Genomic DNA, 14,132 nt, shown 5'->3' with positions numbered 1-14,132 from the left:
TGAATAGCTCATGTTTCTTGCGTTCCCGGCACAAACGCTGAATGGTCTGTTTTCATTTAATTGTATGAGTTCCTGGTTGCAACGGACGTGTTTGATGTGATATAATTAGTCTTGCATTGTGCGTAAGGTTTTATATTACTGAACTGTTTAGTAATATTACATTATAGCTGTTGCTGGAGCCTTTGCCCGCGTGATAGTTTTCCGGGATAGAGTAGCCCATGTCCTTCTCAAGGTCTCAAATTATAGCTATAGCCATATATTGAATTAATTTTATGAACTTAAGAAATATTTACATTAACCTAATTTTGACTTTTTTATTATGATTTGAATATATTTCTATATATTAAATAACTAGTTGACCCGACAGACGTTGTCCCGCCTTAACTATGAATTTGCAGCGCGCATTCTGTCACTCGCTGACAGTTATTTTAAACAATTTACAGTTATATAAAATTAATATTTTCGTTAAGTTTTCTTAAATTTTCAAATTTTCCGCGCAATTTTTTCTTTCATAAGAACCTTCTCCTGACAATAACAAACGCAACAAAAAAAAAACACTCCAGCCGTTCACGCGTGATGGCGTGACCAAGAGAGATAGGGATTCATTTTTATATATATAGATAAAAAGGCAATAATAATCAAAATTCTCTAATTGAAAACACGAGACTACCTACTACTACATTTCCGGAACTATATTTGAGATTTTAAAAATAGAACTTGTAGAATATTAAATTAAGAATTTTGGTTATGTAACACTGTAATGAAACATTTACTGTCTTGATTATAAACTAGAACTCATAAAGTGATTTTATTTGATTTTTTGACCTACAACCGAGAATCTTTCGACATATTTACCGTTCTACAAAATAATTACTGTAGTTACAAAGTGTATTTTATAATGTTAATTTATTTATAAAGGGTTTAATCTGTATTCGGTTCAGAAAATATTGGTTCGGTAAACTGATCTTACAGTAGCGCCGGTGATTCCACCCGCGTGCAAAAGTTTTTCTGGGATAATTATTTTACTGGTATAAAAAGCAGTTCAGAAGCAATGTAGCTTCTTATAAGTGAAAAAAAAAAACATCTTTGGTATAGTAATTCCGATTAGAAATTAGCGCGTTCAAAAAAACAAATCAATAAACTCTTCAGCTTTATATATTAGTTAATAAAGTATAGATTATTCTTGAGGGCTCTATTATCACCACAAAATATTATGTCTGTTTGTTTCTGATTACTTCAGTGGTATTTAATTGTGCTTATAATCACTTCACTGTACTTCTATAACTATGCTATTAATTTTATTAATCACATCTAATCATCGTATAATCACGTTCCTCGTAATAGCTTAAATTGATGACACAATCTGTATAAGTTATAATTGAGTTGAACATGAATCAAGTTGTATAATCTTTATTTTGTCTTGTTGCAGATACTAATCGAATGCTAAGGTAGACAGACTATTTGGATACACGAACAACATGAGATCCTCGGCGAGGTTACAGGTTGGTCATATTATACATATACTCGTAACATAACTATGTTTACATACAACTTCGCTTGGCCTGCGTTATTAAAACCTCAGACCGTGTCGTGCAATCTCTATTAATTGATTTTTAATGACTGCTCTTTATGGAAGCATGCATTTCACTGCCCTTAAGGTAATGTAACATACAGTTTTTTTCTATTTGTGTGAATGTAAACAATCATCGTAGCGTGACCGAAATACAATCACGCTCACATCAAACGAATAGAACTCGTACGTCCATGAAAATAACGAATTAAATAGCTATACGCTTATTTTTACGTTTAATATGGCACATTAAGCCGTACTACATTAATTTAACTGTAGTAATTCCGAGCCGCTTTGATGCTTTAGTTTATAAAGATATACCGATAAAACGTGTACGCGTATTTATTGCGCCTTTGGAAATTCAAGAAGGTTACAACAGTTGATGTGCTAATTTTACATAAACAATGGCGGACGGTAACACAAAATACTACGCAATTTACAGAACATTTAATAGATAACATTTTTGTGCAAAAACAAGTCGGTACACATTCACTGATGTGAAATGTTCGTGGGAAAGAGAAGTCGTGTAAGCCCAAGGCCGCTATGAAGATGCGCAGATTGAAACCTAATTAAACGTAGTCTTGGTTGCGACTAGCGATTGTCGCAGAAAGCGTGCAGGCACACGAATGTATTTTAGAGTGTATTTGATTTGCTACTTTAATGGTCATTCACTCGAAAGAAGTGAGTGAACGGCGAATCATTATGCACAATTTATTGACGTGATAAAGCATTTTAGTTTGTCTTATAGTAGGAAGTAAACGAAATGTAGGTAATGTATCGAAATAACGACATTTAACGCACATTATAGTACATAACATGGCCTGTTACCGAGAGTTACTTTCTATGTGCCCCTAGCTTTTTAAATACTAAACGTGGTTATAAGGTTAATTGCATTAATCGACACATACAAGCTATTAATGAAATTGTTAGAAGTCATTATATTAAGTTATGGAATTATAAAGTTGAAAAGTTATGTAGTAATATAAAATTACAATGAATATTAATTTTAGGTAAAACTATTTCTAAATTGATTGGTGTTTTAGTTTTTGTTTGATTTATAAAAGTTGGTGATATAATAATTGTTTACATTAGGTAAAACAAATTTTAGATTTACTTCTTACTTCTATTGCGTTGCACGGTGGCCTTTAACTTTTATTGTAATGAGATATGATATTGGTCTTTTTTACATTAATTTTAGTGGTTGATAAGCATTTTTGTTTTTTTTTTCAATTTATACATCGACCATAGTATCCTATGTTGTTATTACTTAATAAAGTTTAAACGAAAACAAAATATTTACTAAAATATATTTCTCCACAGTTGCTGACGTGCCTGATGCTGTACGCGTCGTGCGTGCAGGGCATCATGGTGAAGTTCGGAACTAAAGGCGGGCCCATCGAGCCGCCGGTGCCGGAGCCTACGCTGCCGCCGCCGCGGCCGTACCGCGCTCCTGCACCGGTCTGGGAAGAGAGATCCAATGATGCACCAGACCCTAATGCTCACTGGTATGGTTTTTATACAATTCTATTCATCAGGAATTTTACTAATTCTGTTTTTATATTTTTTTTATAAATCAATTATAATTATAATGACCATTTCGAAAATATTTTTGAAACTACAGACCGACTTATTTCTAGCGATTTTTATCACAGGAATTAGAACCATGCAAATTCAAATAGAATAAAATCTATTTTTTTTCAACAGGCGCCCGCAACCATTCAAGCCTCAGCCGCGATACACGCACGTGATCTACAATGCCCCTGCACCTTCCTTGCCTCTGAACAACGCCCAGCGCTTCGTCAACGCTTACATACCCAGACATGAACCGGTACATGCAAAACCCGTGCAGAATTATTTCACGCCCGCACAAGTACTTGGCTCTCAGACATTGCCCGGTGTCGGCCTGCGGTATTTCGTACCTGTATATGTCAATGAATCACCAAACAGGGTTGAGACTAAGAAAGAAGACTCTGTACATAATAATATTGAAAGTAATGACGTCGATGGTGGTAGCAGAGACTCCGCCAGCGATTTGCAATGGAAATACGAGAAAGACGCCTCCAAGAGAAATGTTAGAAACACCCTAGAAGTAAGTATATTGAATCACAATATGTCTTCTTCTAAAGGTAATAAGGGTGAATTGATGATGGCAGTAAAACTATGAGTTGCTAAGTCAGCTCTAAAGTGATACTGGATCAATTGTAGTAAATTATCATGATTTTTTGATGAAACTAAAAATTCATTTCGTTGTTTTGGAATAACTTTCGTCTTTGACGTCGATTTTTAACAGCCTAGCTTTTTTTGTTGTGTTTGAGTAGTTTATATTCACTGCAATATAATACTCATTTTCTAGAATATAAATTTATCACCAGTTGAACTGCACGAGTAATTTGAATGATTTAATTGGCAGCAGTCAGTATATCAAGTCTATGAAGTCGTATAATTTAACGGTGGTTATGTGGAATCTTAAATTACGCATATATTTATATATTTAAGAAGTTCAAAAAATGTTTAAAATATTAATACCTTTCTTTTTTTTAGGGCACACCAGTATACCAATGGCCTGCATACGTACCAAGACAACATTAACGTTGCGTGTTGTTAAAATGTTGCTTACATCGCAGTTCAAAGTAACTAATGTTTTAGGTCCTATGTTATTATAAAGTAGTTTCATATTTGTTGAGGAATTTAAGTGGAAAGAGTTGAACCCACCAGAAATAAAAATGTTGCAGCTTTTATCTGATTAAATTTTATTGTAAGAAACCTTGAGTGTTTCATTCTTTTATTGTACTTACTTATTATTGAGGACGAAGACTATGTGAATGACTGAAAGACTGCAGGAGATCCCTGAATAAATGCATAACGAATAATAACATGGGACCTTAACTGTGGTGTCATTAGGTAGTAGATGTAGTATAAGAAAAACGTGCCAGAATTTTTAAATATGTTACGTATAAACATAAAATATACAGAATAAATGAGAATAATAATTACTTTATAAAAGTAAAATGAGTAGATCCACCAGCATAAATGGAAAATAACATTTGTTATGTACTGTTCCTTTTTTTCATACATGACGAGAAATTATTAGATGACTCTAAACTTTTCCTTATCTACTATTATAGGTCATGCTTTTAATAATGATAAAATATATGGAAAGACGTTTTCATGTTAAACATATTTAACCACAGAATTTATCTTCAATATTTGTAACATGCAGAATGTTGGAAAATTGTATCTAAATTCGTCTGACTATTCTAAAATAAGAACACAATATTTCCATTAAAATTATATCCTATTGTCATTGTGGTTTTCTCTCACGAGAAGCAATTTACTCATCTACAGATTACAAAAGATAAATAAGATTGCATTGAAATAATGTGTAAGCATAATGCAAGAATTTCTTGTTTTCTCCATTAACATTTAGAAGTTGTAATCATTGTTTTGTGTGACATACGTTTGTTCCAATTTCGTTTAGTCCAGTCAAATGGTAGTCTACGTGCATCCCGGGTAGTAATTTAGATTATTTTTTATCCTTATGTTTTTCACGAAAAGATACTTCCTCGTGCACGCTTTTTTCCTATTGATTGGACTTTAGTGTTACTAGTTTTTTCGTTAGTTTTTGTTATTGTTTTATTAAGAATTCAAATATGGATAAGAAAAAATCATTTACTTATGTATTTTAGCTGTAATTACGCTTGTAAATATGTAAAATAAATATTTTTAATTTTCATATCTTGCTCTTTTATTTCCAATCTACAATTATTTTTCAGTGATGTTATCTGATTTTACTATCAAAAACGAAACCGTTTTGATATTTTTTATCTACACTTAGCTTCTTATAGAATATGCTGTAATAAACATGAAATAGAATATTTAGTATCATAGTTGCTAAAATTTTGCCGCCAAATTGTAACAAGTGATCTAAATTACCTAGCAATGGCTTACATTTCAACAAGTCCGTTTGTTTTCAATTAAATTTTGATAGGATCTTAGTTGCCTGTGGCGTCACAATCAAATGTTGAAAGGCATGTTGTACAATATTTGCCAAACTTCTTGACGTCTTAGATGCAAATTGTGGCATGATTTACATTAGCCAGATTTGTGCATGGAATTTGATTACAGAATTAAAATAGAGCTATAGAACATTCAATGTAACACCAGCTTTTAAATGGTTGTTCAGATAATCCACAAGGTAGATCGTATGTATAACAACAATTTGTAACACGAATAAGTTTATATTCATGTAAAATAACTAGACACCATAGAAACGGTATTTTATGTTGTTCAATTTTATCAATTAGTAAGGACAGAAGGTACCAAAATTAAAAGTTTAAAACGTAAACCATCAAAAAGATAGTGGATAAAAACAGTCAAATAATGCATCCATATAACTTTGAACTTACAAATAAATTTGTAGTACAGACTCTGTAGAACAAAGTGTTCCTTTCTACAAACAATTTTCCTTTTGTTGTTCGTGACTTTATGACACGTGCAGGAGCAACCTTCGTGAAGAGTTTGTCGTGAATCGTGACTTTGCACGGAAGATGCTTCCTGGTCGCTTCTAATCACGATGATGTTACTCTTTGTTAAAATAGATCGATATTTACTAAATTACCGCAAATTGTTTTGCTTATTGTTTGAGATGAGGATAATAAGACTGATTTAGTCATTCTGTTACGCAAAGAGTTTATTATACTAGTTAGACAGAATTTAGTTAAAATAGGTACAGAAGCTAAATTTCTTGTCGAAGCAGGGTTCATGGCAGAAATTCAGTTCCGCGATGATTTGCAACTGCATTTTTTATAAGAGAAAAACACCTGATCACTGAGTTTTGTTTTTGAAAATCAATAATGATGATGATAAAAACAATGAAGGTTTTTTTTATTTGAATCTAGACTGGTTATTACAGCAATGAATTATAAATTAACCAAGGACCATCGTGGTGAGATGGAGCTCAAAATCGTTTCCGTATTGTGAGCGTAGATTCGACTTCAAGGGCGTAGGCTGTTTATGTCATTGAATTATAATTTACCGAGATTTAAATATAGAATCGATTACAAATTAAGATTAAGTGAATGTGTCTCGTCCAATTACTCTTGTTAATAATAATTATTGTATCGATACGCCCTTTAAAGATCAAAACAAATTATTTCATCTGAACAAGGATATTTGTTTTACAGATATTTAATAAAAATGTAAAGTGCTTAATTAATGTAAAAATTTCCTTGTAAAATGCCAGCGACGCCGAAGTAAACCATTTAAAATTCTTAAAGTTTTTCGTCGACATTTGCATGAATAATCTTGTAACATCAAATTATATTAGTTTCATAATTAAATAAGCCACAGAATAGTTATAAAACACCAGAAAATAAAGTCTGTATTAACATTTCCATAAAGTCTTACATGAACCCTTATCAATTGACTTTAGAATGTAAAATAATATTAGGTCAACCCCGTTTAATACTTATTAATTGTCTCGACCGCATTTAACCAAGTGATACATTTTGTCTTCTCCGTGGTGTAGTGGGCAATGAGCTGCAAATGAAGCGAAATATCGCGGTTTCGATTCGAGACACTCTTTTTGGTAAAAAAAAAATGTTGTTAGTTTGTTCGGTTGCGATTTCCTGATACCTACTTCGCAAGGTTCGTGTCCCGCTCTGGATCACTGGAAACTGTCTCTAGGACTTCACAATCTAAAATATATTGGTTAATCTTAAATATAATTCTAGCCATGATGAAGTTCAGTGCCGAAATTTTCACCATTAGACCACCCACTTTTTGCCATGTGCGTTACATCTCATGATGTCATAGGGGTCTATCGCCTGTATATATCTGTCTCCGGCTATTGTTGAGCAGAAAAATAATATCACTAATATTGCACAATAAATAACTTTATTTCTGTATTTAAATAAATAATAAAAATTATGAAATTACAAATCAATATTGTAACCATGCGAAGAAAAGTTGTTCGTTTGAATAATATCATAAATTTATAATCTTCGTATATTTCCCACGGTATTGGTAACTATCTAGCCAATAAATATAGTTAATATTCATAGTTACAGTTAATATTAACTTTTGTATTTATTAGTTTTAGATTCGCATGATTATGAATATTTGCATGTTAAATTTCGTTTTAAATTAGTTTATGATATTAAATAATAATTTATTCGAAATAATTTTTAACAGTATAAGATATTATATTTATGGTGATTAATTCAATGTACGTGCATTCAAAATATTAATAAATTATAAGGATTCTGATGTTTGCCAGTTAACGCATACAAGATCGTGATGAACCCATGAACCAATGATGTACCTGTGCTTATCTTACATGAGGGGTTTGCACGACCATTTACATAATATGTAAGTATATTGTATAGTATGTATGACGGGCGAGGTGATTATTATCTATACTATTATATAAAGCTGAAGAGTTTGTTTGTTTGTTTGTTTGAACGCGCTAATCTCAGGAACTACCGGTCCAAACTGAAAAATTCTTTTTGCGTTGGATAGCCCTTTGTTCGTGGAGTGCTATAGGCTATATATCATCACGCTATACCCAATAGGAGCGGAGCAGTAATGGCTAATCTCAGGAACTACCGGTCCAAACTGAAAAAATCTTTTTGCGTTGGATAGCCCTTTGTTCGTGGAGTGCTATAGACTATATATGATCACGCTATGACCAATAGGAGCGGAGCAGTAATGGCTAATCTCAGGAACTATCAGTTTGAACTGAAAAATTCGTTTTGTATTGGATAGCCCTCTATTTGTGGAGTGCTATAGGCTATATATATCATCACGCTATGACCAATAGGAGCGCACCAGTAATGAAACATGTTGCAAATACGGGGACATTTTATTAGTTTTGAGAGCTTCCGTTGCGTGCGCTGCGTAAACGGTTAAAGTTATGCAACAATGATGTACGACGGGATTGTTCCTCTTAAAAAGTTCTAAAAAATATATTATAAAACAAAGTCCCCCGCTGCATCTGTCTGCCTGAACGTGTTAAACTTAAAAACTACCCAACGTATAAAGATGAAATTTGGTATGGAGACAGTTTGAGACCCCGGGAAGAACATAGGCTCCCGGGAAATTACTACTTTTATAACAGAAAACTTTAGCATGAAAATCTTTATAACGCGGGCGGAGCCGCGGGCAAAAGCTAGTTTTATTATAAATATAAGTAGTAAACTGCAATAAATTCTTTTAGATAAAAAAAGCCGGCCAAGTGCGAGTCGGACTCGCGCACCGAGGGTTCCGTACAAACCTGTAGGTATATAAGTAAAAGGTGACCGCATCACGACAATCGAATCATAGTTATGGTATTCTTATTGTAAAATGAAATCCACAAAATTATAATACGGAAAGCTGGAGGAGCATAAATTAAAGAAAAAGGTCTAAAAAATGAGGTTTTCGGAATTTTTCCTTTATATGTGCTAAAATAAGGGTTCCGTTTTTTCCTTTTGAGGTACGCAACCCTAAAAACATGTGAATTACATTTTTTGGGTGCGATTTGCAGGTAGAACCATATACATTTTAAACAATATTAGTTTTTTAATTTTAAATGACGCGACTTCTTGCCCAATATCATATTTTGCGTCAATATAGCGATGAAGTTGTCTCTGTTATATCACGATCGTTAAAATGCCGATATTACTCGTATTTCTGCCTAACTACGTTGACAGAGGCTTATACTTTGCATGGATTTTCTCTACATATCTGGAACACAGCATAAGAATAGATATTGAATTCTAAGACGATTAAAAAAGAACACGCGTCTTCGTTAGAAATCAGAACAGCGAGCAACAAATCCATAAAAAGTGCAAGTGTGTTCTAGAAACCTAATATCTCAGTATAGATTACATTCGTGAAAGTGTTACAGTAGGTGATACGGTTAACGCGTCTCATTCTCACTCTCAGATTATGACGTCTGACGTCTGGCGAAAGTGATTCGCGTCAGAATCGTCATCGGCGTCATTTGCGCAGGTCATGGTCACTTGCACTTTCGATGAAAGTGAGTGTGCGAAAGTGAATCTGATATTTTGGCGCTTCGGACGCTGACGTCACGTGACGTCACGGTGAATGTCGATTGTTAGTTTGGCACGAGATTATCGAGCGATGTTTCGTCATTGCTGTTGTTTTTCTTATTGCTTCTACTCAAAGATGATGCGAATATTCATTTATTAACCGATTTCAAAAAAAGGTTATCAATACGACGTGAATGCTTTTTTTAACATTTGTTACCTCAGAACTCGTTCATTTATGAACCGATTTGGAAAATTCTTTTTTTATTCGAAAGAATATACCTCCAGATTGGTACCATAGTTTTAATTAGGCACCGACTCCAAAATTAGTATCCAGTATATACCTGTTATTTGAAATTATTTTTTGGTTTTGAGTCGTTTTTGAGGGCGGTTTAATTTTTTGTTAAAATAATTTTCATGTACGTAGTTATTTGACACATTGTTTTTGTACTAGATCAGTTCTGGTTTATATAATTTTAAACATACTGATCAGTTCACATATAAATCTGTGAGTAAAGTAATTTACAAGAATTAAACGCAAACGTAATCGGTACGCCAGCATTGAACATATGAAATAACTCAATAAACGTGAAACATTGTAAATAGAATCCATCATATTTCACACGAGTTCAATTTAAACAAGCAATAACAGTTTGTTACGGAAAATTTAGGTCAATTAAGCACTTGACCGCACAGACGTTGAATATAATAAGCTTCATAAAGTACGAGTAGCAGGAATCCGATAATTCTAATAATGTTGGAATCAGACTTATCGGCAAATCACCAATACACCATCGCGGCTTTAAAATTTTAATTTGTTTCAACAAAAGAACTTATACTATGAGGAATAGAGTGCAATTTCGTTCACAGTTTCAAGATTTAAATTTCGTATCACCATGCCGGTTCATTTTTAAAATAGGTACAAAATGTGTTACTTATATGTCGCATAGCTAAAGTTTATATTAGAAAGAAAAATAATATACAATATTTTGAGGCCTCGTGCCGAAGCGATAAGTTTGCGTCTACCCTAAAAACACATTCCATTTGAATTAAACCTTCAAATTTAATTAAGAGAGTTTATTAACCATTTCGTCCGGACTATTGTTACCGTGGATAATGCAGCGTTAGGAAACAAGAAATGTTTATAGCCACCGATTGCATTTCTAATTACAAAGTAAAATGTTATGGCCGACCGCAAAGGATTTCTGTGGTAACAAATCTTGAGTAATGATGAATGTTGGAATTTTACTGCTCACCAGATGGTTTGTCCTTACATTATTTATCATTGAAATTTATGTACCACGTCAAAATAGATAACGGTGACTATTTTTAATACCGTTTTGGTATCTAAAAATTTAATACGTGTGACAAAAAGGGCCGATAATTTTAAGGGCTTCCCCCGCACAAATGGCCTTGAACGCTTTATTCCATATTCCGGGCGTGTGAACTACCAACAGGACTATGCAGATTTACGATATATGAATAATTTATTTAAAAAATCATTATATTATCATCATGAAAATCAATCAAAGATTTATATAGTACCAAAATATTTCTTATTAAATTGTCTATATATGCGTTAGTTGTAAATTTAAATTATGTATACTTAGGAGGAGATACATAAAATTTAATCTTAATGATTTTTTTTTTCAAATTAGAGAAAACATTTCCCACAAACAAAATGAAGATAGAGGAGGAAGAAAAATATATAGGATTTTTTTCTTGTTTTGGTTTGATGTTTATTTTTTTTTATTTGTATTATGAATTTCGAATAGATAGCAATTATAAAAATATTTTGTCGGAGGCAGCGCCTTAAGTTAATGTCTTTAAGTTATCTTCACATCTAAATGGTTAGATTTGAATTCCAAGATAGACTTCTGTAAGGTTGTAGATGTGAGCTGTATAAATTATGCGAAACGTGTTTTCCGTTTTTATAGTCTATTAAAAACGCATTAAAAACTCATAATAAATTAAAGAAGCAATGATTATTACAAATTTAATTATTATGAATATAGCTTAAACAAATTTGTAGAAATCTTACAATGCAGTAATGTTCACTATTTTGCTAAGAGATATAATTTTCACTCAAAAAAAAAAATTACTGGAGCTTATCCTGAAGGCCGGCAATTCGCAGTTTTTGCAACTTATCCAAAACTTATTCAATTTAATTGCAATATAACGAAGGTAAAAATATGATATAACTTGATATATACATGATACCAAATGATTCATAGTTCATGTAATCCTCAAGACAATAACACCAAGATAATATCAGACATGTACATATTAAAATCAATTGCCATAACGTACTCCATAACTCACTCCAGGTTTTAATAGATGCGTAATCGGTAGATCATCACGAAAAACGAGTTGTGTTCGAGACGGCATACAATAGAAAAGAGTACAAGGTTCTGTACTTGCATAAGGCGACATCGTAAAAGGCTTGTTGATGGGCCGCAAACTACGATTATACGCGACTCGCCTCTAGGTCGCTGGTGACCACAACTCGCTTGTATGGTGGACATTACCGAGATTCCCCTGATAACATTGTCTGAATCGAGTTTGGGCATGTCTCTGTTGGGTAAGATTGGTGATACAGGATACAATGGGAGTTGGAGACAAACATGTCCAAAGATAAGGTAGGCTGCAAGGTCAACATGGTTGGTAAGTAGTTTAAAATGGAACTATAATAATATGTTTTCGAATTTTTAAGAATTTTATACTTTGTATACAGGTTTAAGTAGTTTATTTTAATTTGGGTGTTTGGGCAGGCGGTATTATAACAATGCAAAGGATTATTATAAAAATACTGGGCAATAATATATCAAATATTTTGAAATACCAACAATGTATAAATTTAAATTTACCGCTTGAAATTAGAATATTCGATTTATTTTATTACATACTGACAGTATAGTCTAGTCACAATATAAGCCATGAAATATTAACTGAATAAATAAATAAATTAATTTACATAGCTTGCAACAAACAATGACTAACACATACGTCATCGAATCACACCTACAAAGAAACAGTACCTACAACATTATCATCAAATCGTGTTTTACTAATAAAATTTACATTTAAACATTTACAAAGCAGAACTAATTTATGATTCGCATTTCTAAATTGTTTGCGTAAACATACATTATAGTATGAATATTTATGATGTCCTTCATTGTGAAAAAGGATGGATACCCTACACATTCACGTCCGATGCGCTCGCGCCTAAAGCGGTCGCGGTTGGCGTTGCAATTTTATTTATAGCTCATTGCATGTGCGATGTACATAATGTTTTGCATTTGTTTTATTGGATTTTAATTATCATTCCTTACGGTAAATTTTAAGGCAGTTTTAGATTTATGCTGAATAAATAATTTGTAAGTTTGAGAATCATCCAAACAAAACATTGTACGTTCATTCGTTCATGTCTTTACGAACGTTTGTGTCTCAAAATTGTTCCTTTATCCTTACATATCCTTTTAAACTAATCTAAGTTTGCGTTGAAATTTCATTTATGATCTACTGCATGTTTGATTTTTTGCAATCAATATCAATCTGTTAGGATAAATAGCAAATAGATTGCTTTCCTCGCATGTAATTTAATGATCGCTTGATATTCTATGTACTGCTGAAGTAGTAGATTAAGTATATCTCCTTCTGTAAGGAACTCATGGACACTACAATGGTTCATATATCGATGCGCTTGTGCCTAAACTTGCCCACCACACGTACGTTTCTTTTTATAATTAATATCTATCTATTAAGATGAGTTAATAGGTCGCTTTGCATACTAATGTAGTTGAATAATTACTAATTGAATGTTTGAGCAGTGCTGAAGAAGATTACGTCTCCTTTAGTCGTGAATTCATGGACACCACGATCGTTCACTTATAGATGCGCTCATGCCTAAACCGGTCGCGGTTTGCGATGCAATTTTATTTATAGCCCGTCGCATGTATGATGGTATTACGCTTATTTTATTGTAATATAATAGCGATTTGTTATGATGAGTAAGTATGCCGCTTCATGTGAATATTTCTTGAATGATCGTGTAAATACTTGAGATAAACTTACAAAAATTACGTCTTCTTTTGTGATCAATTTATGGACACCACAAATGTTCACGAATTGGCATTCTTTTCTCTATAACGGTTGTGGTTTATGTTATATTTTATTTTCACCTTTTATGTATATTTTTTCAAGATTTTTAAATTCATTTTATTTTTATTTTAAGGGGGATTCATTACGTTTGTATGACTGTGTTTTTTCTACCTTCATCAAAGAAACGCTAATTGAATTTTCTAAATATTTTGTAGTATAAATATAGATGTATATAATATGGTAATGTATAGGGGTAAATAAATAACTAAAATAAAATGCTTTATTCATCACGCAGGCGAACATAGTTGCGTTTATGATAAGTCAAGGTACATGAGAATATTTAATTATCCCTCTAATTAAGTTGCTTATATAACTACAGACATTTTATATTGGGCATAATATAAAAAGTACAAAGTAAACCTTTGTTT

The 14,132-nt window shown here is 32.6% G+C and overlaps 1 protein-coding gene across 2 annotated transcripts in view; it reads left to right on the top strand.

Moving 5' to 3' along the window:
* LOC115451616 overlaps positions 1–4,924 on the top strand; it is a 43,444-nt gene extending 38,520 nt beyond the window's left edge. For both annotated transcript variants that reach the window (XM_030179976.2, XM_037443477.1), the window contains exons 2-5: positions 1,430–1,502; positions 2,891–3,075; positions 3,275–3,659; positions 4,112–4,924. In XM_030179976.2, the coding sequence (XP_030035836.1) occupies positions 1,479–1,502; positions 2,891–3,075; positions 3,275–3,659; positions 4,112–4,159 (642 nt within the window). In that variant the 5' untranslated portion in view covers positions 1,430–1,478 and the 3' untranslated portion in view covers positions 4,160–4,924. The remainder of the gene's footprint in view (positions 1–1,429; positions 1,503–2,890; positions 3,076–3,274; positions 3,660–4,111) is intronic.
* The last annotated feature ends 9,208 nt before the right edge of the window (positions 4,925–14,132 follow it).

This window comes from Manduca sexta, chromosome 26 (assembly GCF_014839805.1).
Source record: "Manduca sexta isolate Smith_Timp_Sample1 chromosome 26, JHU_Msex_v1.0, whole genome shotgun sequence".
Lineage (NCBI taxonomy): Eukaryota > Metazoa > Arthropoda > Insecta > Lepidoptera > Sphingidae > Manduca > Manduca sexta.
The sequence above is the reverse complement of the archived record's forward strand: the minus strand, read 5'-3'. Positions and strand labels throughout refer to the sequence as shown.